Genomic DNA, 24,624 nt, shown 5'->3' on the forward strand with positions numbered 1-24,624 from the left:
GCTGTGAGGTACTTCTTCGTGGATGAGCTATGTCTACCCCAGAGTATGTTGGCTATATATGTATATACAAACTGCATTCGCACCCTACGCCTAACTATGAAATAATGTCAAAAGTTCTGCCCATTCAGCCAAAAGAGCCCGCCGCTGAATAGTGGCAGAGACTATTTATTTCATAGTTGACAACGCAGTTACTCTATGGCGGCCTACATTTCGGCCTACATGAGTTAACCGATGGAAAACGCTTCTCCCGCAGCGCGCTCCATTTCTCTTAGGGGAACCTTCACTATTTGCCAACTACAACCACCATGACAGGCGATGCGATTTGCTAAGAGTTTCCATTACTCTGACGCTCTCAGCAAACATGATTGGGTTGGGCGGTGGAGTCGACACTTATTCCCACCATGTCAGTCCAACTATTATGGTGAAAACCGTAAACCGTTCGTCCTGACCAAAAATCTGAAGAGGAGACGGGAGAGCTTCCTTTGCTCAAGGGCATACCATTTTCCAAACACCTCAATGAGCGTTGGAATCCGCATATTGTGGAATGATTTCTTATGCTTCCAACCCATTTTTTTCCTATCATCTTGCGCGAACAAGGCAACTTTTATGAACTTTAGGAACAAATGACTTCGTGCGTCTTACGCGCGTGAAAGATTATGGAAATCCCGCTCTTATTACTCGATGGATGCAGCAGCTTGAATAAAATGGATTTCTGCCCTAATGATCTTGACACAACGAATTGCTCCTTTGGACAGTTTCTAGATACCGGTGCTCCATGGGCTGTAAAATTAGCTGTCGTGCCCCTGAAATGCACTTTCTGGTCGGCCTACCAGGGAAAATTTGGGTTTGGCTCTGGCATTGTTCAATAATCCGCCGGAATAAAACTTTGAATACTCAAATGGCTATGCTGAAGAAATGCTCCGAAGCGTTACAGTGAGCGTTTCCTCTATTACAATATACCTGAGGGCACGATCTTCCCTTGCAACTGTTAACTCCTATATCGTACGACTTTTATTGGTTCTCAACCTTTTTGCTCCCATTTTACCAATGTTTACTTCAGCTCTTTGTAGACATTATCGGAGCCCGCCTGTGCTGCCCTTGGACAGGGGTAATTAACTAGCTTATGGCTAATATAAAGGTTATATGCATTCCATCTTGGTGGCGAAAATATTTTCTCAACTACTCTGCTATATATATTCACACCTTGACTACCCTAAGAAGGCGATTTTCGGAGTGCTGAGATTATTGAGCTCCATGAAATAGCACACTTACGAGTTAAATTGATTTAGAGCTGTTGTTCGCATCTTCCTTTCTCTCAATGAAAGTTGGCGTGGACTTGACTGGGGTGTAGCTACATATGCATGTAGGAATCTAAGCGACTAACATCTATACCTATGCGATAATGCATGCTATATTGCATTCGACAAGACTTTGGACTTCAGCTGGCACGGCTGGAGAGGCAGCTTAGCGATAACTGCACCATTCCCCCTACCCTAGTGGGCAAGATTGCATGAAAAGAGTTTTAAAGAATTACTCAGGTAACAATGATTAAGTGGAATGTTCGGTAAAACGGCTGGAAGATATCCCAATCGCCCTGGTGCAGAGGTATTCAGCTTGTCGAGAGCTGAAGATGACGGCTGAATAGGCCGAAAGATGAAAGGGCCACTATCAACGATGAGACATAAAAGGCTCTTCATTTCCCCGGCATTCGAATGTCAGAAGACCAATTCATCTGATCAATTTTGAGATTGAATTTTCATATACCATTTACTTATTCTATCACGGTTTACTTCAAAAATGGGCCTCCTTTTTGGTGTTGCTGCGTTGCTGTCCCTTTCCATCCCTACCTACGCTGCACCCTACGACCAAAAGGTAATAAATAAACCAGACAACGGAGATCCACGCATTTTTCCAGAGGGGTCTCATGGCGGTTTATATCTATGCTCCGGAGCTGGTTTCGTCGGCCATTGCGAGTACTACACAACCGCTTTCGGAAATTGCAGTATGTTGATACGTTCTTTCATCTCCTCAATGTATAACCTGTTAGCTCACTCATTCAATAGTTACAATAACCGACCAATTCCCTCCCGGCAATGGCGGAGTCAATGGAGTCAATGCCGCTGGCTCTGATCGGGGAAGCTGGTGTACATTATACGCGTAAGTCATGCTTCATCAGTGCAAAGTAGGCTCGTCACCCTCTGATATATTATATACAACTAGGCAATCGGGCTGTCAGGGATCGGAGCTTCAGATCCATTATCCTGGCTACGATGACCTGCGCAAGGTTAATTGGAGGGCTAAGGCTCGGAGTTACAACTGCGCTGCTGAGTGAGATGAAGAAGTTGTATACCGCACTGCTATTAACGGATTCAGACCAAATAATAGCAGTCAACATCTTGGTCTATATATACGAACCGAAAATAAAAACATAGACATATATTAGGATAACCCTTAAGGTATATAACTATAAAAGTGAAGCTCCGAAACCTAAGCTACAAGGGGAACAAGATAATTGCTAAATAATCCTAGTACTTTTTCTCTAGTACTTTCTACCACCTTTTGGTATCACCGGTGACATGCTAGCTCATAGGCCCCTTCATGCCCAACCCTCATTCATCTTCATCTTCGTCGCTGCTCTCATCCGCAACGTGAATATTTTCTTGTTCTAGTATGTCGCAGCACAGTCTCCCAACGATTCCTATACACTCGTCTATGACGGTAGCAGCTGCAAGCAACAACTTGCTAGTAACCTCATCCGACTTTCGAACCCCTAACAGGCCACTCAATTTTTTCGTGTTTGTTGCAGCCATGAATATATAACCCACAACAAAAGGCAGCTGATTTTCCCTCTCCAAATAACCGACACCGAACATTTCTTGAAGAGCTGGTTTACACTATTCATTAATCTTGCGAAGAATCGACCAGCATATTCGATGAAATTCAAGATATGGTAGACTGAGTTCCAGTGATTCAGCTTGTAGAGCATTTCGGAGACGTTTCAATAGATCGATTACATCTAACCGTGCTGACGTTGTTCGCTTTTGTTCCTTATCCTCTTTTTGAGACATGGAATATATACAAAGGTCTCCAGAGGGAGGCTCCTCCTTCCAGTTAGACTTGGATACTATCTGCTCTATATCCACTGACATCCAGTCGGTCTGGCCAGAGCCTTCACAAAATCTCGCCTTGAACATCTGTGCAACTGGTGCAAGCTCCTTAAGACACCTGGGACCACGAGATGAAGCCCGCAAAGTACCGTGATGTCTGTCTTTGGCGAATGCTGTTGCTGACCAACCCATGCTGAGAGCGAATTGTTTCAGGTAATCCTCCGGGGTTTTCGGTGGATTTCCAACAAAAATCTTGCCTTGTATACCCATTATTACGTCCATATCCGTCCAATTTTTCCCAAGTAATTTCTCTTGTTTCACAGCATTGTATAAATGAAAGGTATACAAGACGGAGCCCCAGGCATCTGCGAACGCTAGACTGACGTCTTGGAATGTAACCTTTAGGCTATAAACAAGCAGCCCACATAACAGAGGATGGGAGGAGAGCAATCTGTAAGGCTTGCTAGGAGGATGATGTAGACGCTTTCTCGCCTCTCCTACCATGTCCTTTTTGGTATATTGGAATATATGTTGCTGGATGTTTTTCAGAATAGCATCATTGGATCGAGGCCACCCGGCGATATGGAGTGATTTATGATACTGAAAGTTGTCATTTATTGACTCGTCAATCATCCCAGCGGTAGTCATTAAATCAGAAAGGCCACGTTTTACCCCTTCACGCAAGACATGGTGAATATCAAGGTACACCTGGGTAGCAAACACAAGAGAGAGTGTAATTTTGTGGGTTTCGAATGCTTCCTTGAAGCTGCGCGTAAGTTCATCTTCAGCGTCGAGGTCGGGCACGCAAATAGCGAGCAATGCAAACTCGGTAAAATGTTCTGTAAGAATTACTTTGTCTTCTTTGAATTTTTCCCTTGGTGTTTTTTTTGTCCGGTCGCTGGCGGGATCGTAAACACCAAAGTAGCCGGGTTTGTAGATTGGCATATTATACTTGCTCACCATGGGAACGAATGCTTCGAGAAGCATGTAGGTCGGGAAAAAGATCTCTGATGCAGCCTCCCAAACGTTGAAGTTAAACTCATCTCCAGATTGCTCCCTATAGCTTTCTTCTTCTCCCATACGTTTACATTGTGCTAAAAATGCCGCCACTAAGATCTGCTCCGATCCGCCAAATTTCTCAAACAGGGGTTCTGCGTCTTTCTCCAGCCGACGGGCAAATTCAAGGGCTGTATTTGTCATTATAGACGCAGAAACAAGATCGAAGACGCCTTGCTGGTAGCCCACCCATGTTTCGTTTATTGCCACGCGGAAGGAATGATAATCCTGGATAAGAAGGCGGAATGCACTATACATCTCATCCATATCTTGTACTTGTTCTGCTTCATATTGGGTATCTGAGTCTGGTTCAGGTTCTGGTGTCTCTGGTGTCTTGATATCTGCGGTTTGAACAAATTTATCTGACGGCTCTTGAATATCGAGCCTCTCAAACCTGTTGGCCAGGCCATCCTTGCCTTCCTCTAAAAACAGAGGTTGTAGAATAGTTTGAACGCGCTCGAGGATACTGATAAAATGAGTATGTCCGTCGTCCTTGATTCCCCCACTTCCTCCCAGAATACCCTGATGAGCTTGCCGTGCCGATATAGCTCGCTCGATCGCTACGGAAAATGTGGACGGGACGCGAACCCTGAGTGTTTCGCAGTCTACAATCCATTGAGCAAGAGGGACGAAGTCACGAACAGCAATGATATGCGTGCGCAGCTTGGCCGATGTTGATTTTGTAGTGGATGAATCAACCGGAGGAGGTTTGGCCTTACGGGCAGTTTTCCTTGCTTTCCCCTTTTGCCTACCTTTTTTTTTCTGTTGACCCGTCTTGTCTTTTTGGAGGTCCATTTCGTATCCACATTTTTTGGCAGTTTTTGCGAGCCATGATGCCACTGCATTTGTATCCTCTTTGTACTGTAAGTAACTACTCGTCAAGTAGTTTGGTAGCATTGTGAGGTAAACAGATGAGCCATTGGCGAAGCAATGTGATATAAAGTGATTTGATCGTTTACTGAATGTCGATAATGTATATAAGGTATGAGCGAGAGTTTCCGTTACGTGGTCTGGCTTGCGGGGCGCGGATAGATCCTTGATGTCTTATATCACGTGATAGAATAGGCGCCATTCTTATATAAGCACATCTAGGATTAATTTTATTCCGTTAACACCTCGGCATCCAGACACGCCCCAGAGACACCTAAAGATACGCTCTACGAAGTTCCCACTATGATGAGTATAAAGGAGGCAAAAGAGGCCCTGGCAGTTAAAACCAGGTCAAAGCAGAGAATATATACACTCTGTATCATTAATCACTGCTTAAGGTAGCTTACTATGGCCCCGGAATTAACCCCGGTCCTATTCACTATTCATTCTTGCCGTATGCCAGGGTTGCATGGTGAGTAGATAATCAAAGGCTTACAATAAACATTATGATCACGGAAAGAGAACTATTCGATTAACCCCGTTTCAAGGTATTTGGCTCTTCGCGGAATTCGGTACAAACAATGTGTATGATATCGTGTCTTCTTTAATCACGGGGCTAGGTGCATGCATGCTGACAGCAACCTCAGATGCAGCCACCAATTATGCCACGGCCGGACCTGGCTGCTCTCGGCGTCCAGTACCGACGAATACCCGTCCTGAGTATCGGAAAGGATGTATACTGTGACACTCGATTGATTCTTAAGAAACTTGAAGAGCTGTTTCCAGCCGGAAGCTTGGGGCCACCGACATAGACGGTGATGGAAAGGCTCTGGAAAATCTGCTTGAATCATGGTCAACGGATGGCGGGCTATTCCTTAACGCTGTTCTCCTGATGCCGCTCGGCCTTCCGACCCTCAGGGATCCGGCGTTTTTAAAGGACAGAGCTTCCTTTTTTACCGGGCTGTCATGGAAGGTTGAGGATATGCCCAGCCTTCGAGGCGAGGCACTTGTTCAAGTAAAGCGGGCTTTCGGCTTTTTAGAATCAACGTTACTGGCGGATGGAAGGGAATGGCTCCGCAAGACAGAGAAGCCAACCCTTGCAGACATACATGGTATGTTTTCTATTACCTTCCAATGCCTCGAGTATCACTTGTCTCGAACAAGTCTACTGGCAGCCTGGGGTTAAGCTTTGATACGATTGGAAGACTGACATCCCTTGCGTCATTTTTCTTCTAGCCATTTGGCCTCTAAATTGGGTTTTTGACATGGGTTCCTTGGATGGTAGCATCATCTCTGACACCAGTCATCCTAAAGTCTTTGCTTGGAGGACCCGATTCAGACAAGCTCTGTCCAACGCAGAGGCAAAAATGGGGGAGATGCTTGTCTCTGGCAACGATGTGCTTGATGGACTCTAGTATCAGTCATTTGCGGAGAACGAAGGCGAATTTGACGATTCGGATCCACTTGGGCTACAAAAAGGGCGAAGAAGTCATGGTTTGGCCCACCGACTCAGGATCAACCCATAAAGATGCTGGCACGCTTATCACCTTGGATTCGAAGGAGATCGTGCTGGAGCGAAAGACGGCAGATACCCTTTTTGACATCCGCGTCCACTTTCCGCGGATTAATTTCAGAGTCGTCTCAGCAGCTAACACGCAAACAAAACTGTGAGAGCTGTATGGAGTACGTACTCAATCCAGTATATATAATGTTAGTTGAGGTTAGTTATAAATGGACCCTTTTTTTGACTTACACATATAGTACATATTTTTCGACATACCATTGTGGCACGTGAATCAACTACTACCGCCATTCCCTTGTATAATAATTCCGTCACGAAACCCTGCTGTATGATCAAAACCAGCCAAATGACCAGGAGCGGTCTTCCATGCAGATCTGACCAGTCGGAGGAACCCGATCCGACGTTTTACCATCGAATCTGATGGCTCGTTCGCAGTTCAAAAAAGGAATTACCAGCTATCAGCGGCGGTCTGACATCTTTTGAACTGGACTAATAACCCCAAACCAGCCACGCGGTGATTACGGAGGACTCCGTACATCGCATAAACTTCATCCGTTAATGGAAGCTCACAGCTCCCAGGGAATGGTAGCCTCATGTCAGAAAGGGAGCAAGAATTTGGTGGTCCATACATACTATATGAAGAAGGCAGCGTGCATTTGGTTATTTAATTTTTTCTTCTCGCAAAAAAAAAAAAAAAAAAAGGCCGGGAATCCAGTAGAGTGGTAGCATGATCCCTACCCCGGAGTCAAAGGGCAGACTACACTGGCTGGCCAGAGTAGAGAGAAGGACGAGAAACCTTACCTAATCTCGCTATTGGCGGTTAACAATCATATATAGTTAATAGAGTCGTATCTGGGGGAGGTTTTATGTATGACAGGGCCGTACGAAGCGGCTGAGAGGGAGATTCTGCTGGATGCAGGGAGCCAGGGAGAAAGGATCCTCAGAGTTGAGCGAGGATGGGCGACCCTAGTGTGTGTACATAGTATGTGCAGTGGTGGAGGTGGAGGGTTGGGTGAGTGCCCAAGGAGAAGCTGCATGAGTGCCTAACAAGCAGCGGCAACTCACACCCAATCGTCCTGCAGCCCATGTAGGACGCTGTCAACACTGAAAAATTCAAGCAGGCTAAGGGGGCCAGACAGGCTCTCCATTTGTTGATATTTGAAGGATATCACGTACAATCCTCGTCGACTGATCGAAGTTGTCCCCTACAAGGAATTAGTTAACGTGCAGAATTAGTTGAACTGTACTATTTTTCCCAGCCTTCAGTTACTCACCAAATATCCGTCTCACGGCTCTCTACCTCGTCTGCCATCTATCTTCGCCATCATCGTCGTCGTCTTCTACCTCCTCGTCTTTGTCTTCCTCTTCCGTCTCTTTTCTCTCTCGCTTTAGGCTGTTCCCTTTTTTTTTTGCCTTGTCCGGCCCAAAGCAAACATACCCAATACAGTAAACCAATCACCGTTCCAGCTGGCCGACCCACTGTTTGCCCCTCCTGGCGCTTTTTTCTTCTTCCCTTTCTTGCTTCTTTCTCTTCCTCTTCTTCTGTTCTTTTCTCTCTCTCTTCTTCCTCTGCCTCTGTTCCTCTTCAACCTTCAAGTTCTACTCCTTTTACGACGCTCTCTCGCTGTTCGCCCTCACCTGCTGCGTCTTTGCTGCATCGCAAGTAGTCTTTCCACCCGCAAAGGGCCACTTCAACCAGTTTCTCACCCTCCTACTACGGTCATTCCATCAGTGGACCAGCAGACTACCCGTCGGATTCCCCCTGCCATACTCTTCTTGGAATACTCTGTTTCAGCCATAGACCATTGCTACTACCAATACTACAACATTATCATACCTTATTGAGGAGCAGTTGCACGGCTTCCGGTATTGTTGTGGGTATATTATATTTGGACCCCAAAAGACTGTTACATCCGCCATTTGGACCCGTACCCAAGGAATCCCTCCCCTGCGTCCGGTTTAACGCATCTCTCTTTTAGGGAAGACACAACTAAAATAACCCAAAAAATAACCCAAAAAAAAACAGACATCTCCACTGTCAAGTCAAAGATTGTGCTCAAGATATCTCTCTGCCTGTGAGCCCACCAAACCCAAAGGACATATATATATACATTATTAGCCTACGAGGATTTTTCCCTGTGTGGCACTTGACCTCTTTTTTTACTCTTAACTTCTTTCTCTTCCAAGAGGGTTTCATTTTCCTTCTCAATACTTCTATTTCTCTCTTGTTCTCACCTGGGATCCCCTTTGTAAAGATATCGGGAATCATATACCTCTCTTCCCGTTACCACATCTTCGACCCACTTCAGATCTCCTGGAGACATAAACTTGGATCTTCTCTGTACATCAGGCCACCAGGACTTGGACCACTTCTCTCCCTCCAGCAGTGAAAACCAGGACCTAGTTACTTTTTTTCTTTCTTTCTCTTTCTTTTGTGCCTTGGATATAAAATGGCGCAGCGACAACCCCTAAGATATGATGACCCGGAGCCTCAGACGCGACTCAATGAATATTTTATCGATCAAGATGGTATCAGCCGTGAGGTTATCCAAGCAGATATTTGCCGCTACCTTGGACGGGATGCCCTCGTGAGGCCTGGGACTCACCAGGTCGGCCTCTCTCTTTTTCCCTTTTTATCTTCTCTTTCAAGATATCCTTTTTTACCTCGTAAACTTATCCATCTGGGGGCCTGGACTGAAATTACTGACACTGATAAACAGGGACGCCCAGGATATTTCATTCGTGCTTACCGAAATTTGACAACCGTAGGTGATCAACATCTCTTGTATATTATTATCTATATCATTCTAACTCCATATTGTGGAATAGGAAATGATTGCGGATCTGAAAGCAGATTCAAGGCGTTGGGATGTCGAGGTCCTCCGCAGACAAGAAGGTGGTCAGCCTAGAGGTACTTACTATGATAATTTTAATACCCCACCAGCGCCTAACAGATTACCAGCAAATTATGACTCCTCTTCCGTTCGTCAGACTCGGCCCCCAGGACCATATCCATCCTCCCGTCCACAGCAGTCACAACAGCCATCATACTCTACTTATCCACCTTCCCAATCATACCCTGCTCACCAATCTCCGTCAAGCTATCAAGACTATGGTAACCAGCCTGGGTATACACCAGACAGTGGTTATGCCCCCAGTGGCGGAGCCCCCTATTCAAATCAATCAACTCCACCTGTAACAACCACTGAGCAGTCATATATCCACAGCCAGGGCGCCTATGCCTACCCCGGAGGAATGTCACAGCCTCGCTACTCTGGACAAGGATATGAAAATGACCGTGATTATTCCCCTGTTGGCCAGTCTACATCTCCATACCCCCCATCGAGTGGACCAGACCCTAGAATAATGGAGACAGGATATCCCGTGGAATCTTACCCGGACCGTCAGCCTGACCGGGGACACCCAAGGAATCCAGCCCCTCGCCACTAGATGCATAGCACCGACGTCTTATTCTTTCCTTCTAGGACATGTATCTTTTCAAGCCTGTGTTAAACCAACCCTCTTAGCTACCCTCTTTATCCTACATCACATCGCTGGGCAATCTTCTTGTTATGTGGATAATCTGTGTAGTCGATCCCATTTCCACTCAGCCGGCTACAGTGGCTACATATGGGACATGCTTTGTTTAATCCGGGCTACATATGAATGAATGAATGACTAATGATGATATTGGAGCACTTCTACCTTGGAGCCCACTTCCACTGGATTGTTGCGCTGAGTTGGACACTTGAACGATTTCATTCGAAATCAACTGTTTTATATATCACCATACGAGCCCGTTGAGGCTTCAATATCCCCTGGAGCCCAACTCTTGCCTGCCACTTTAGGTTTTTATCCCTGGGTCACGTTTCTCTTTAAAATCTATTCCCTTTTTTTCCCCCTCTCCATTTGATATCAAGGACACAACTATTAAAACTGGGCTGGCTGTTTTGAATCTTTTCTACCATCGTGTTTCTCTTTATTCCTACAAATTTTATCATTCCCGGCCTCACATCTCCTCGAAATTCCGTGCCATTGATTAAGTGTACAGTTGGGCCCATTTTCGATGGGTACATTAGGGCTTTTTCGATATATTCGTGCATTTCCTCTACCGTCTTACATGCTGTTGTTTGTCTGTTCGATATTGTGTGGTCATACTCTTTAATAATTGGACCTTCTCGTCATATTCTTACGCACGCCCGATCCACCTCTTATATACATACCCTTGATAGCATTACTGATTAGCCCTTCTGGTCTTCTTTTCAATGATGGCTTACATCACATTCCGGAGCATTGGCCTTTATATCGCTGCCGTTATGCAGAGAAACAAAAGATCATAGCTATGATAACACCTCCTATACTAGATAGTTGCATCAGAGGCGTTCGATTTACCAGATTTTTCCGATTAGCATAGCCTATTAAATTTACATCACTTTACTCTTATATACTAGTAACTGTGTCTCGCTATCCAGACTTTTAGGATGTATGTTAATACCAACTCTACCTATCATAACCTATACTACCTTCATTATCCTACATTTATTAGCTCAAGTAACCAGCATGTAGGGAACATACTTTACTAGCGAGAAGTTGAACTGAAGAACCAACTGGATGGCCGCTAATATAACATATATGTACAAAAGATAAGTCAAAAGAAAAATAGCCGGAAAGGAGTGGGTTATTCAGGTGGCTATGCCATTATTCTCTTTCTCCGTAATTGCATTGCCGTCCTACTCAATGATATCCCGTTGGCTCGTCCCTGGGGTCTTCAACATAGCTTTTTGTCTTGTAATGGCATGGAGAGAGATATGAGTTATAACGGCAACACCAAAGGAATCGGCTAGAAAGATGACTGGGATTCTGGAATAATGTCGTTATTTCGCAACTAAGCCGCCGAAGAAATCAATATTTTGACAGTTTTACTCATCATCGTAGCCCTGAGGTATCTTCCTTGGTCCGGCGGGGACTATCAGCAGAAAAGTGTTATGGTCAGCATTTTGCTTCTTGTCCAAGTTGCAGAAACAGCCAAGCAGGAATAGGGAACATACCTGGGTATGAGAAAGGGATTTCCGCGGGGTCAACGTCGCCGAAGTATCGTCTGATTGGGGGCAGCGCGAAGAGTGCTACAGGCCCGAGAGAGCCGATGACAATCGAGTAGAAGATAGCCGGTTTCTCATATGAGGCCCATCGCATATAGCGGAATGGTTGAGCGAAGAAAAAGGGCTTTGACATGGTGACCTGGTTTTTGGAGTGGAAAGAATTCGGTGAAGCGGGCTGTCAACGTGCCAATTGAGTCGTGAGATGGTATATCTGGCTCCTCGAGGCAAATGTCGAACCAAGCGGATATCGAACTGTCCCGTCGCTCTCGTTCCAACAGGCGGTTCTGCTTGCTTTGCTGTTTTGTTTCTGGCTATTTTGGTTCGAAGTTCGAAGTTGCTTTTCGTCGTTTGTGGTTGGCTTGCTCAGCGTCTTGGCGCTTCTCTCTTTGCCGCGACCTTACACGTTGCTCTTTTCTACAACGACGAAACATCGAATGCGCCGGCGAGCTATTACAACTTCTTTACAGCAAACGACTGGGGATCGCGATGATACTCATGCCACCATCGCATAAAGGTCTCTGTTGAAAGCTGTCTTTGTCGCCACCCTCAGAGCAATCAATTGTGTCTGCCCTCATCCTCTTGCCCGTTCTCTTGATATATCCGCAAGCTCCACGATGAAGTGGCTGCTTACCTTTCTATGCCTGAGTATATACAGCGCAGCGGTACACGCCCTAAGCAGTACTGGAGATAGGCTTCTTGTTATCCAGGAAGACGACTCTGAAAGGGAGTTATTTTCGACCTTCTGGGCAGACTTGGAAAGTTAGTCTTTCTGCATATTAATATGTAACCCTGCCTCGTCTATCGAAGGCCAGTTTGGGCTAAACATGCATGCGTTGTTCCTAGGTCGAGGGTATAAACTTACGTTCGAGTCGCCGAAGAACATCAAGCTCTCTCTCTTCCATCTTGGATCAAGAGCTTACGACCATCTCATACTCCTCCCACCAAAATCCAAAGGTGCGGCAACCAGAAAATAGACAAGTGTACGGTCACAATGCTAATGTGAATGTCTTTGCTGTATGTAGGATTGGGGCCTGCTCTGACGCCGAAAACGTTACTGGACTTTGTCAACGATGACGGAAACATTTTAATTGCCCTCTCTGGCGGTGCTCCGACGTCCAGTGGTATCAGCTCCCTTCTTCTCGAACTCGACATACATCTCTCGCCGGATAGAGCTCCAATTGTGGTGGACCACTTTAATTATGATACCATATCTGCTGCAGAGAAACATAACGTTCTCCTTCTGCCCCGTCCCGGCAGCTTACGCCCCGACACTAAACCATTCTTCAACGGAGAAGGCATTCTAGCTTTTCCAAATGTTGCTGGGCAATCTCTAGGCAACAACAGTCCTCTGCTGGCTCCTATTATCCGGGCTCCCGCAACGGCATATAGCTATGACAAGAGGGATGATGATCAATCAATTGACCAAAAGCTCCCAACAGGCTCGCAGCTCTCATTAGCCACAGCTATGCAGGCAAGGAACTCGGCGAGAATCACTGTCCTCGGATCAGTCGACAGTCTAAAGGATGAGTGGTTTTCTGCCAAGGTAAAGGTGCCCAAGGGCGAGAAGGTTGAGACCTCCAACAGACAGTTTGCCCAGCAACTTACTGCCTGGACCTTCCAGGAGACAGGTGTGATCAAAGTGACTCGGGTGGAACACTACCTGAACGAAGAGAGTAACATAGAGTCGGGACCGCAGGAGCTTAACCCATCAATTTACCGTATCAAAAACGATGTGGTTCGTATCATTCCCTCTTTGGCTTATCAATCCCGTACTAACATGTAACGCTAGACATTCACAATCGAACTTTCGGAGTATAGCTATGATCAATGGATACCCTTTTGGGCTCCAGAAAATGATGAAATTCAGCTAGAATTCACCATGCTATCTCCCTTCCACCGTCTTAACCTTCAACCAGTTGACAGAACGGAACATGCTGCCATTTACAGAACCTCCTTCACCCTCCCTGACCAGCATGGCATCTTTTCCTTCCGTGTCAATTACAAGCGGCCCTTCTTCACCTACATCGAGGAAAAGCACGAAGTTACAGTACGACATTTCGCACATGATGAGTGGCCACGAAGCTGGCGGATTAGCGGTGGATGGGTTTGGATCGCCGGTCTATGGTCTGTTATCGGGGGTTTCCTCGCATTTGTGATGGTTTGGTTGTATTCTGCACCGCCGATGAAAAGCAGCCTCACGAAAAAAGAGCAATAGAACAGGGTAAAAAAACAAGAATGGACTTATTTATGGGGTAAACAAAAGAAATTCAGCATTTGGAGTGTTCCTTTCGACCGAATTTCGATTTGACACTTACCTTTCAGCTCCCTTTATCATTCATCCATGGCAAGCGGACTAGCCAATTACTGTTTCATCTGATGTATAATACATGAAAAGTGACGATATGACTTTTTCTTAGAACCGTGAAATACATAAACATATCTATAGCAGCCGCTGGTCGATCCATATTGTACAATTTCTTGAGACGAGAGTATGCCCAAAAAATAATGATAGAAAATAAATAAAAACGCCATGCTCATAATATCCCGACGCTTCAGAGAAAAGATGCAAGTCTAAACCCCACCTGCACGAGGAGCATCTATAATACCCACAATCACAAGATAAACCGTCCAGGATAGACGTTTTACAAACCCCTTGTCTTCTCAGGGTCCATCTGCACCTCATCACCACTTATCTCCTGAACGGCCTGGAACGCCGGTCGTCCAGCGTACAGTTGAGGAACCGGTTTCTTCTTCTCGACTACCTCGCCCGTAGCACTATCCGTCTCCTTGGCAAGATGGAAGGGCTGGTTGCCGCGAAATCGCTTGCGCATGTCTACCATTCCTCTCCTGCGTTCGATTAGCCATGGTTCAGGAACATCAGAGGGGGGGGGGGGGGGGGGGGAGAAAAGCTGCGTACTTGCACTCGCTAAGACCCTTCTTCAGCTGCTGACACTTTACGGGCAGTTGCTCGAGGTTGGGAGAACGCAAACATTCCTGAGGTGTATTCCGCTGGACCATGATACAGTCTGATTCCTGCAGACATTCCGCCAGCGCCTGGCCTGTTCGTTCGTTAGCAACTTGTCCTCTGTAACGGTTCGTGTCATATGGATCAATCTGTCATATGGTGCAGCCAAGCGAAACGCTCATGACCGTGGCACGAGCAAGCAGAATCGGGTCCAACGTACGCAGGTCTTTACACGAACTCGGCATTGCGGCACTGTGAAGGGTTGCTTTGGCTTGTCTGCGCTCTACAACGCCCGCTGAGCTACATCTTTTATATCTTCCTTTTTTTCTGCTTTTACTTTATGCGCATCCTGATTGGGCTAGAGGTTGGATCACGTGAAACATGACTAAGCCAAATCTCGTGTTTTCGATGACGTAAAGTTTGTTTTCACATGCGAAAAAGATACTAAAAGATATAAAAATCAAGAGAAGCAGAAGAGGAAGAAGAGGAAGAAGAGGAGGGAAGAAGGATTATATAGACGGTGACTTGCCAGGGCCAAAGGTTGGGGCCCTCTTCTTCTGTCTTTCTTTTTTCCCCGGGTGGTTGGGGAGTTTTTGGCTCACGATGGCACGCGTTCCATTTATTGGCCGTCTATTATGGTAAGTTGGCAGAAGACTGGGTGATACTCATACAGGAAGATACTGATGGGGTAATGAACAGGACTGAGTATATAGCTCTTTTTATCTCATTGGGGCTGGTATTTCTGGAAGGGATCATTCATATTATCACTCTCTGCCTTCGTGAGTTGGCTCGGATTGACCCCCTATAATTTTCAAGGCTGCAAGGCTAACAACGGTCTACAGCTCAACCAGTCATAGATATCTGCTATCGTCAGTCAAAGCGGCTATTCCATGTGATGTCTGCTGCTCAGCCCAAGCGTCGGAAGCAGGAGAGTATATCTGCAGATATTGCAAAGGCGTCAGAGTTCACCGAGCTCTGTGCCATCTTTGGCTACGAAACTGAGGAGCATGTAGTCCAGACGAGGGATGGATACCTGCTAGGACTCCATAGGCTTCCGTGGCGGAAGGATGAGCCACATACCTACGCCAGTGGGAATGATATCGGCAATGAGACGCCTCGGAAACCGGTCGTATACCTTCATCACGGACTGCTGATGAGCAGCGAGGTGTGGGTGTGTTTGACGGAAGAGAGCAGATGTTTGCCCTTCCGGCTGGTAGAGCTGGGCTACGACGTCTGGTTTGGAAATAACCGGGGAAACAAGTACTCCAAAAAGTCGACGACGATGTCCCCCGCTTACAGCGCATTCTGGAACTTCTCCATCGACCAGTTTGCGTTTCACGATATTCCGGATAGCATCGACTATATCCTTTCGGTCACCGGGCAGCCGTCGTTGTCGTATATTGGATTTTCACAGGGGACGGCACAGGCGTTTGCAACGCTGTCCATCCATCCTACGCTGAACCAGCAGGTCAACTTATTCATTGCCCTGGCACCGGCCATGTCGCCCGCAGGACTGAGTAACGGGGTAGTGGATGCGTTGGTGAAAGCTTCTCCGGACGTGATGTTTCTTGCGTTTGGCCGACGAAGCATCCTCAGCTCCACCGCCATGTGGCAGGCCATCCTCTACCCGCCCATCTTTGTGCGCATCATCGACGCGGCCCTCTCGTTCCTCTTCAACTGGAGCGGCAAGAACATTAGCACGGCGCAGAAGCTGGCGGCATACGTACATCTGTACTCGTCGACCAGCACCAAGTCAGTCGTGCACTGGTTCCAGATCATCCGCAACAAGAGCTTCCAGATGTACGACGACGACGCCGGGTCGATGCTCAGCATAGCGGCCAAGACACGCTTCTACAAGCCGGCTAAGTTCCCGACGAAGAACATCAAGACACCCATCGTGCTAGTCTATGGCGGGTCAGACAGCCTGGTGGACATTGACGTGATGCTGGAGGAACTCCCCAGCCACACCACAGCCACGGAGATTGCGCACTACGAGCACCTCGACTTCCTCTGGGCTCGAGACGTGGACCAGCTGGTGTTTCCGCATGTTTTCAAGGCGCTGGGGAGCCGGACACGGACGGCGCCGGCCAAGCTGACCGAACAGTTTGACGGCGCAGACGATACCTGTTTTGTGGAGTATGGTAACTAACGGATATACATAGTATGTACAGCGCGCTAATACGATATATCATCAGGAGATGGCCGGACATGGCGCCACCCTTCCTTTCCGTCAGTCACGGAAAGGAGACGGCTTCATTTCACAACGTGCACCAGACGACCCAGTAAGATGAGGGGAGAGAGGACGAAAAAGAAGGGTTTGATATCGACCTGTCTTAGTGCCATGACTATTATTATCTCTGATCCCGTCTCAATCTGGTCTGCATGGGCCCGGCCGTTTGTACATATATAAGTAACGAACTATATATCTACCTCCTCTTTTCTTTTCTTCTCTTCCCCGGTCGAACGAGGATTCCCCGGGCCTATCAAGGGTGCGCCGCACGACGGTTGGCCAGCGTTAGATCCCCATGTATTAGCGGTGGTGATCTCTCTACTGGGCTTGTATAGCGTGTAGATGGCCACCAATACGGCGTAGAGGAGGGAGCCGGTGCCGGGGTGTTGGAAGACGCCTGAACTGGTTCGATGCCTGATATTACAGTAAATTCGACAACCCTGATAGTTTCTTATTCTCTCTCTTCTTCTTACTATGTATTTGGGGGAAGAAAAGAAAACATATCGAAAAAAAAAAGGATGTAGTCCTTCTTCTTCATTCTTCTTCTTCTTCTTTAGTTCCCGCCTGGTAACCTTCTTAGGTAATTAGCTTGTCTTTTCTCTCTCCTTTCTGGCCTTCTCTTCCTCCCATCTCTTTCTTCTCCCACAAGGAAGAAGACGAAGGAGTTCTTCGAGACGAGCGAGAGAGACAGAACGAATACTACACGATAGTCGAGAAACGGATAACAAGCCGTGACAAGGCACTCACCCAAGCTGTCCTGCCGCTGAAACATCCCCCATCCTGCGCTCCTCAAAAAAAGATCCTCGACCAGGCCAGACGGACGAACATCTTCCCTCACCCTCCCTTTCGTCCCCCCCTTTTGGACCCTGGACGAGCTCATACGCGAATGGTCGATATATATGATAATAATTCCTGGCAGTGCACGCAGTCCACCAACCTCAGTTCGCCCTGCTCCGGTCGACTTAGCTCGCCGTTGAGCTGGGGGAGAGGAAAGAAAAAAAGCAGTTGATACTTTTTTCTTTTCTTTTCCTGTTGAACAGGGCATCTCGGTCCCCCTTGCCCGCTCGACCTGCCAAACTGTCCGGTTGTTTCGGGGAGGGAAATTGGGCTTGTCGATTCCCATTTGCCGTTGCAGCTCTGGTTCTTCTCTCTCCGATATTACCTGTCTGAACTGGCCAGCCCGGCGGTCTTTTCTTCTTTTTCTTCTTCTTCTTCTTTTTCTATCTTTTCTTCCGCTTCCCTGTGGTTTCTGCGGGCTGCCTGTGAACCTGCGGCTGTGCTACGCTTCAGCGGCCATATCCCCCTCTCAGACGACAAGACAGAGTGACAAGACAGACAGACAGGAAGAGAAAAAAGGACACTTGCAGGGAGGAAGAATAAGAAGACATCGTTCGGACAGAAGGGTCAGATCATATTCTATCTACTCTTCCCTCTTTTTTTTTTTCTCTTCCCTGTCACATCAAAGGTCGAAGCTACTCTGGTTGCCCTGGCTCTTAACGTAGCATCCATCGATCCACCACGCCGCGTCTTCTCCAAGAATTCCTCTCCCTTTTTTTTCCTAGCCCCTATTAATAAAAGCTATTCGAGCTTGCCCTTTCAGATGGCATCAAAGAGTCAGCCACGGTATGGCCCTATTTTTTTTTTTTTTTTTGCCTCCTGTGTTGCCCTTTCTTTTCTTTTTCTTGCTTTTACTGGCCTAAGGATGTCTGTGCCGGTGCCGTATCTGCGCGCTTCTCTTGACTCTTCGACCAAACACTCCTCCCCTACACTCCCAGCGAATAACGAGGCTAACTTTCATTTACGGCATTCCAGGAGGGAATATCACATCGTTGTGCTGGGAGCTGGTAGGAACTCTTTTTTCTTTCTTCTATCTTCGATAATACTGCTTGGAGGAATGCTTACTTATCGTTTCTAACTGCAGGTGGAGTTGGGAAGAGCTGTTTGACTGGTAAGGAAACTCACGCCACTCGACTCTTTGCGCCAAACCGCTTGTCTGACGGTTCACCCCAGCCCAGTTTGTACAGAATATATGGATTGAGAGTTATGATCCGACTATCGAGGATTCATATAGAAAAGTCCTTGCGGTGGATGTGAGTCTTGACCTGTCCTCTTTCCGCCTCTCAATCTCTTCTGGACGCCCGCTAATTATCCTGCTTATAGGGACGACCATGCCTTCTGGAAATGTACGTATCCCTCTCTTCGAACATGGCCCGAACGGTGCAGAGATCCTATACACACAACAATCATATTGACTGATGGACCATAGATTGGATACAGCTGGAACGGAACAGTTCAGTGAGTCTTGTCCAGCACAAAACTGGCACTATTGAACATCCTCCCCAGACTAACAAAGTGATTGATAGCCGCAATGAGGTAATTCAATCTCCATGAAACCTTATCCTTGACTATCCTCAAACACACCAGATACACGCAGCGAACTCCCTCTCACCCCTCAAGCCAAGCCCAACGCTCTACAACAGCGACTCACAAGGCAATCCGTTTTAGGGAACTCTACATGAAACAAGGCGAAGGCTTCCTCCTCGTTTTCTCCATAACAAGCATGTCCTCGCTCAACGAACTGCAAGAACTCCGCGAACAAATCATCCGTATCAAAGACGATGAAAAAGTCCCCATCGTCATCGTCGGTAACAAGTCAGATCTCGAAGAGGATCGCGCTGTTTCGCGGTCGCGCGCCTTCGCTCTATCCCAGCAGTGGGGGAATGCGCCATACTACGAGACCTCGGCGCGAAGACGAGCGAACGTCGACGAAGCGTTTATCGACCTATGTCGACAGATCATAAGGAAGGATATCCGATCCAACAAAGATCGAGATCGAGAGTATGGGGGCAGTCGCAAGAAAGAGGCCGGCGGAGGAGCAGACAAGCGACGAAACCGGAGAAGGACAAAGATGAAGACCGATTGTGTGATTCTTTGACCGTCCGTTTGTTCTCCCATCCTTTCGCTTGCCCTCCTGCTGTCCTCACCTATGTCCTGCAAGTGATTCGTCCTTTGTTTTGTTGTTGTCCGCCTTAATATACCCCTTCCGCATCACTGGTTTGCTATTTTGATTATTCTTTTCGCCATTTTTTTGGATATCACCTACTACTTACTATTTTACGTCTCTTAAGATTTTTACATCTTCTACCTTTGTCTTACTGGGTCGATCCTCCATCCACTACACCGTTCATTTCGTGATATACATATTACTGTTTCTATAAAAAAATTACCGCCAACTTCCTGAAAAGTTTCCCCTTTGTTATATTTTCCTGTTCTTGGATATCCCCCCCCAGTTTCCCCCTTTCCTTGTCAGATGAAAGACGAAAAAGAAGGAAGAGAGAGCGCGCAAGAGCAGACTTCATTACGATATCATCATGACTCCAGCAAAACATTCCAACGAGCCATCACAGGCAAAAAAAAAGTATGGGGATCTTTTTATCCTGTGTATATATATTCACTTTCCTGCCCCTTTGGCTTGGTTTCTTTATATTTCTTTATATATCCTGTCTTTTATTAACATCGTCTGGTTTGATATCCCGAAGTCGTTACATTATCTTTCATTTTTTTTATTTTTTTATTTTTATTTTTTTTTTGTTTTCATACTGTTTTTTTATCTATATCTATGGAATAGATTTATCATGCTGGGTCGTGTAAATGGAGCAGACTTCAACCTCAAAACCGTACACTGAGCACTGTAATTGTACATGATTCTATTTTCTGCCTAAGGATCCCACCTTCAAAAGAAAAAGAAACGTTGAATATATATAATAAAAAGCAAAGGGGGAGGACACGGAAGGAAAACAAGGTGAATGGCTCAATCTACATTCTGAAAACACCAAACTTGGTCTTTGCATCCTCGGAACGTCCGCCGACGGAGGCAGCTAGACAGAGTCCCAACACCTTTCTCGTATCGGCCGGGGGGATAACACCGTCATCCCAGAGACGCGCGGACGAGAAGACAGCCTCGCTCTCGGCGTCGATACGGTCACGTAGCGAAGGGTCAACACTCTTGCCAACAGCGGCCATGACATTGGTTAGCTGTTCAGAGCCCATGACGCCAATCTTTGCGTTGGGCCACATGAATAGGAAGCGAGGCGAGTAGGCACGGCCACTGCAATAAAAGTATAATAGTTAGCATCTGCTCAAGGTAATATCAATTAACGGATATAATGTCTGTTTGAACATACCACATTCCGTAATTACCTGCGCCGGCACTAGCGCCATATACGACAGTGAACTTGGGAACATCCGCACAGGCAACGGCGGTAACCAGCTTAGCACCGTTCTTTGCAATACCGCCCTTTTCAGCATCAGCTCCGACCATGAAACCGGAGATATTCTGCAGGAAGAGCAAGGGGATGTTTCGCTGGGTGCAGAGCTCAATGAAATGTGCGCCCTTGAGCGACGATTCGGAGAAGAGGATTCCGTTATTGGCGACGATTCCGACCTGGGTGCCGTAAATGCGTGCAAAGCCAGTCACGAGGGTGGTGCCGTAGTCGCGTTTAAATTCGGAGAATTCAGAGCCGTCGACGATGCGGGCGATAATTTCGTGTGCATCAACCTGGCGACGGAGATTGGTGCCTATTATCCCGGCGAGTTCGGAGGTTGGGTACAGGGGTTCCTTGATGGGTTCGGTAGAAGCTGATGTGGGTGTCAACGGCGAAGTGGTCTTGGGCCAATTGAGATTCGATATCGACCTGCGGGCCAAGGTCAGGGCATGGGCGTCGTCGACGGCCAGGTAGTCGGTCACACCGGAGATGGTGGAGTGCAGTTTACCACCACCAAGGTCTTCGGCGGAGACGATTTCACCAGTAGCCGCTTTGACCAGCGGCGGGCCGGCAAGGAAAATGGTTCCCTGGTTCTCGACGATGATGGACTCGTCACACATGGCGGGAACGTAGGCACCTCCGGCCGTGCATGGGCCCATAACCACAGAGATCTGAGGAATGCCGAGCGAGCTCATACGGGCCTGGTTGAAGAAGATACGACCGAAATGCTCCTTGTCCGGGAAGACGTCGGCCTGATGGGGCAGATTGGCACCGCCAGAGTCGACGAGGTAGATGCAGGGTAGCTTGTTTTCCTGAGCAATGGCCTGGGCACGGAGATGCTTCTTGACGGTGATGGGGTAGTAGGTACCGCCCTTGACGGTGCTGTCGTTGGCAACGATCATGCAGTTGACACCCTCGACCATGCCGATTCCGGTAATGATACCGCCGGAGGGCACATCGTCGCCCGGGTAGACTTCATGGCCTGCCAGCGGAGAGAGCTCGAGGAACGAGGTGCCCGGATCGATAAGAGCGGTCACTCTGTCTCGGGGCAACATTTTCCCACGCGCAATATGCTTATCACGAGCCTTCTGAGAGCCTCCCTGGGCGATTTTGGCGTGCAGGTCGTTCATCTTCTTGAGGACTTCTTCCATCTGTTTGGCGTTCTCCTGGAAGTCTGCGGACGAGGTATCGACGGTGGTGGGCAGCACGGAGATGGCAGACGCCTGGTGAGCGTGCGTGAAGCTGGCAACGCCCCTAACATGATAGCTAGATCCTGCTCTCAGCGTGAGAGCTGCTCGTCGAGGGAGCTGCTGGTTGAGAGCGCATCGCATGCTATGCAGAAGCCCTGCTGAGGGGGCGCGGAGAGCCATGATCAAGCTCCAACTGCTCTCTCTGAAATCGCGATTCGTGATAAAAATAAGATAGAAGCAAAGTTCTTATCCTACTATCATGCTCGACTGTTTTCTGGTGCTCAATTCCTCCCTGCACGCTTTCTCTCTGTTATTTCTCTGCTCTGATATCGCGACGTCGAAAAAGATTTCCTCTTCAGGACGTTTTGACGCCGGAAAAATAAAGCTGGGAAGTTTGCCGAAAGAGCCCCACGCGTATTGGCGTTACCGGGCAGTATTGCCGCCGCAAGCCGCGCCCGCAGGGCCGAAAGGGAAAGTCAGCCGAGGCACCGAAAGAGGCAACTTGCAACTTCGTCTTCTTTTTCTTCTTCGACTTCTTCACTCTTTATCTTTTGCATCTGCTTTTGCCCGTTCTAGCTTGAGTATACCATAACAGCCCATTCACCATGGCATCGCCTATCCTCCCTCGTTTTATCGGTCGTACCGCCTCCAGAGCTACCCTGGCCGCCCGCAGACAGCTTGTACCTGTTGCAGCATGGCGGGCAGCATCTACTAAACACCCTCAGGGCTTCGCCCCGCCGACAGAAGATGAGCTGAACGAGCTTCGGGATACCGTCCGAGAGTTTGCCAGTACGTATACTCAGTGCCGTCGACGTATGGAGGATCATGCGCTGATAGCTTCTAGAGCGCGAGATACCAGAGGAGGTCGCTGCCAGGACGGACCAAGAGAATCAATTCCCACCGGAGATGTGGAAGAAGTTTGGCGAAGCTGGGTAGCTACCACCGTTCCGCGATACAAAGTACGAGTTGATAGCTAACGGATAAAGTTTCCTGGGTGTCACTGCTGAGGAGAAGTATGGTGGCCTGGGAATGGGCTATCAGGCACACTGTGTCGTCATGGAGGAGATTAGCCGTGCTTCAGGTATGCACACTACGGCTATCTAGTTCTTTCTCTGATCTCTAACGCGTTATAGGAAGCATCGGGCTTTCATACGCTGCTCATTCGCAGCTCTGTGTCAACCAGCTGTGCCTCAATGGCTCGCCAGAGCAGAAAGAGCGCTTTCTACCTGGCCTCATCTCCGGAGAGAAGATTGGAGCGCTCGCAATGTCCGAGCATTCTGCTGGCTCTGATGTTGTGAGCATGAAGACCAAGGCCAAGGCTGTTGACGGCGGATACGTCCTCAATGGTACCAAGATGTGGATTACAAACGTAGGTTTGGACTTAATACTACGAATCAGATCTACCGGCTGACCAGGGAACTCCAGGGCCCCGATGCTGACTTCATCGTCGTGTACGCCAAAACGGAACCTGATGCCGGCTCGAAGGGTATCACTGCCTTTGTGGTCGAGAAGGACTTCAAGGGTTTCTCTTGCGCCCGCAAGCTCGATAAGCTCGGCATGCGAGGATCCAACACTGGTGAACTCATCTTCGAGGATGTCTTTGTCCCACACGCCAACGTCCTAGGCAAAGTCAACAAAGGTGTAAGAGTATTGATGGAAGGACTTGACCTCGAACGCCTTGTTCTTAGTGCTGGACCGCTAGGGTAAGTCATTCCGTCTAAACATAGGTTATAGAGCACAAAACTGGTGCTAATGGGCCTCCACAGTATTATGCAAGCTTGTCTTGACCTTGTACTTCCATATACCCACACCCGTACCCAGTTCGGAATGCCGATTGCACACAACCAGCTCATCCAAGGAAAGCTGGCAGACATGTACACCAAACTCGCCGCCTCTCGGGCTTTCACCTACAACACTGCCAGACAAGTTGATCAGTCCGCTGTTTCTCCCGAAGGAACGCAGGTCCGAACACAAGACTGTGCCGGCTCCATCCTTTATGCTGCTGAGCGTGCAACAGAATGCTCTCTTGACGCAATCCAACTGATGGGCGGCAACGGATATATCAATGAGATCCCAGCCGGCCGACTACTCCGGGATGCAAAGTTGTATGAGATCGGTGCAGGTACCAGCGAGATTAGACGAATGGTTATTGGCAGAGCGTTCAACAAGGAGTTTTCCTAGTTTATATGAAGGATTGTATATACCCTGGATAATGGGATGGCCGCAAAAAGAAAAATTGAAAGGAAACAGAGATTTGAGATTCGACTATGTAAAGATAGTACACGATATTGCATAATACAGCAAGACCTTAAGGAAAAAA

General features: G+C 47.7%; 13 protein-coding genes across 13 annotated transcripts; 7 read left to right on the forward strand and 6 right to left on the reverse strand.

Moving 5' to 3' along the window:
* Nucleotides 1-1,797: 1,797 nt before the first annotated feature.
* MCYG_06654 (uncharacterized protein) lies at nucleotides 1,798-2,332 on the forward strand (the record flags this gene model as incomplete). The annotated part of the gene is made up of 3 exons (XM_002844644.1): nucleotides 1,798-2,002; nucleotides 2,064-2,157; nucleotides 2,221-2,332. The coding sequence occupies 3 exons, from the start codon at nucleotides 1,798-1,800 to the stop codon at nucleotides 2,330-2,332; spliced, it is 411 nt and encodes a 136-aa protein (XP_002844690.1).
* Nucleotides 2,333-2,609: 277 nt separating this feature from the next.
* Nucleotides 2,610-5,251, reverse strand: MCYG_06655 (conserved hypothetical protein; the record flags this gene model as incomplete). Its single annotated transcript, XM_002844645.1, has 3 exons — nucleotides 2,610-2,884; nucleotides 2,912-5,206; nucleotides 5,233-5,251. 3 exons carry the CDS (start codon nucleotides 5,249-5,251, stop codon nucleotides 2,610-2,612), a joined length of 2,589 nt encoding a protein of 862 aa, XP_002844691.1.
* Nucleotides 5,252-5,441: 190 nt separating this feature from the next.
* Nucleotides 5,442-6,704, forward strand: MCYG_06656 (conserved hypothetical protein; the record flags this gene model as incomplete). Its single annotated transcript, XM_002844646.1, has 5 exons — nucleotides 5,442-5,505; nucleotides 5,582-5,618; nucleotides 5,681-5,730; nucleotides 5,810-6,145; nucleotides 6,337-6,704. 5 exons carry the CDS (start codon nucleotides 5,442-5,444, stop codon nucleotides 6,702-6,704), a joined length of 855 nt encoding a protein of 284 aa, XP_002844692.1.
* Nucleotides 6,705-7,616: 912 nt separating this feature from the next.
* Nucleotides 7,617-8,752, reverse strand: MCYG_06657 (uncharacterized protein; the record flags this gene model as incomplete). Its single annotated transcript, XM_002844647.1, has 5 exons — nucleotides 7,617-7,760; nucleotides 7,994-8,130; nucleotides 8,194-8,266; nucleotides 8,393-8,503; nucleotides 8,720-8,752. The coding sequence occupies 5 exons, from the start codon at nucleotides 8,750-8,752 to the stop codon at nucleotides 7,617-7,619; spliced, it is 498 nt and encodes a 165-aa protein (XP_002844693.1).
* A 253-nt stretch (nucleotides 8,753-9,005) lies between these two features.
* On the forward strand, nucleotides 9,006-10,005 carry MCYG_06658 (RfeG; the record flags this gene model as incomplete). Its single annotated transcript, XM_002844648.1, has 3 exons — nucleotides 9,006-9,164; nucleotides 9,276-9,320; nucleotides 9,385-10,005. The coding sequence occupies 3 exons, from the start codon at nucleotides 9,006-9,008 to the stop codon at nucleotides 10,003-10,005; spliced, it is 825 nt and encodes a 274-aa protein (XP_002844694.1).
* A 1,469-nt stretch (nucleotides 10,006-11,474) lies between these two features.
* MCYG_06659 (NADH-ubiquinone oxidoreductase 9.5 kDa subunit) lies at nucleotides 11,475-11,787 on the reverse strand (the record flags this gene model as incomplete). Its single annotated transcript, XM_002844649.1, has 2 exons — nucleotides 11,475-11,521; nucleotides 11,604-11,787. 2 exons carry the CDS (start codon nucleotides 11,785-11,787, stop codon nucleotides 11,475-11,477), a joined length of 231 nt encoding a protein of 76 aa, XP_002844695.1.
* Nucleotides 11,788-12,268: 481 nt separating this feature from the next.
* MCYG_06660 (dolichyl-diphosphooligosaccharide-protein glycosyltransferase subunit) lies at nucleotides 12,269-13,869 on the forward strand (the record flags this gene model as incomplete). The annotated part of the gene is made up of 4 exons (XM_002844650.1): nucleotides 12,269-12,413; nucleotides 12,498-12,608; nucleotides 12,677-13,389; nucleotides 13,444-13,869. The coding sequence occupies 4 exons, from the start codon at nucleotides 12,269-12,271 to the stop codon at nucleotides 13,867-13,869; spliced, it is 1,395 nt and encodes a 464-aa protein (XP_002844696.1).
* Nucleotides 13,870-14,296: 427 nt separating this feature from the next.
* On the reverse strand, nucleotides 14,297-14,864 carry MCYG_06661 (conserved hypothetical protein; the record flags this gene model as incomplete). The annotated part of the gene is made up of 3 exons (XM_002844651.1): nucleotides 14,297-14,501; nucleotides 14,572-14,713; nucleotides 14,840-14,864. The coding sequence occupies 3 exons, from the start codon at nucleotides 14,862-14,864 to the stop codon at nucleotides 14,297-14,299; spliced, it is 372 nt and encodes a 123-aa protein (XP_002844697.1).
* Nucleotides 14,865-15,222: 358 nt separating this feature from the next.
* On the forward strand, nucleotides 15,223-16,768 carry MCYG_06662 (sterol esterase TGL1; the record flags this gene model as incomplete). The annotated part of the gene is made up of 3 exons (XM_002844652.1): nucleotides 15,223-15,257; nucleotides 15,319-15,398; nucleotides 15,462-16,768. 3 exons carry the CDS (start codon nucleotides 15,223-15,225, stop codon nucleotides 16,766-16,768), a joined length of 1,422 nt encoding a protein of 473 aa, XP_002844698.1.
* Nucleotides 16,769-17,383: 615 nt separating this feature from the next.
* On the reverse strand, nucleotides 17,384-17,972 carry MCYG_06663 (uncharacterized protein; the record flags this gene model as incomplete). Its single annotated transcript, XM_002844653.1, has 2 exons — nucleotides 17,384-17,424; nucleotides 17,597-17,972. The coding sequence occupies 2 exons, from the start codon at nucleotides 17,970-17,972 to the stop codon at nucleotides 17,384-17,386; spliced, it is 417 nt and encodes a 138-aa protein (XP_002844699.1).
* Nucleotides 17,973-18,449: 477 nt separating this feature from the next.
* Nucleotides 18,450-19,784, forward strand: MCYG_06664 (krev-1; the record flags this gene model as incomplete). Its single annotated transcript, XM_002844654.1, has 6 exons — nucleotides 18,450-18,472; nucleotides 18,662-18,693; nucleotides 18,771-18,797; nucleotides 19,010-19,032; nucleotides 19,116-19,144; nucleotides 19,274-19,784. 6 exons carry the CDS (start codon nucleotides 18,450-18,452, stop codon nucleotides 19,782-19,784), a joined length of 645 nt encoding a protein of 214 aa, XP_002844700.1.
* Nucleotides 19,785-20,665: 881 nt separating this feature from the next.
* MCYG_06665 (methylcrotonoyl-CoA carboxylase beta chain) lies at nucleotides 20,666-22,484 on the reverse strand (the record flags this gene model as incomplete). The annotated part of the gene is made up of 2 exons (XM_002844655.1): nucleotides 20,666-20,957; nucleotides 21,034-22,484. 2 exons carry the CDS (start codon nucleotides 22,482-22,484, stop codon nucleotides 20,666-20,668), a joined length of 1,743 nt encoding a protein of 580 aa, XP_002844701.1.
* Nucleotides 22,485-22,909: 425 nt separating this feature from the next.
* On the forward strand, nucleotides 22,910-24,485 carry MCYG_06666 (isovaleryl-CoA dehydrogenase; the record flags this gene model as incomplete). Its single annotated transcript, XM_002844656.1, has 6 exons — nucleotides 22,910-23,093; nucleotides 23,149-23,236; nucleotides 23,291-23,385; nucleotides 23,438-23,673; nucleotides 23,730-24,007; nucleotides 24,071-24,485. The coding sequence occupies 6 exons, from the start codon at nucleotides 22,910-22,912 to the stop codon at nucleotides 24,483-24,485; spliced, it is 1,296 nt and encodes a 431-aa protein (XP_002844702.1).
* Nucleotides 24,486-24,624: the final 139 nt, after the last annotated feature.

Source organism: Microsporum canis, genomic scaffold (genome assembly GCF_000151145.1).
Source record: "Microsporum canis CBS 113480 supercont1.6 genomic scaffold, whole genome shotgun sequence".
Lineage (NCBI taxonomy): Eukaryota > Fungi > Ascomycota > Eurotiomycetes > Onygenales > Arthrodermataceae > Microsporum > Microsporum canis.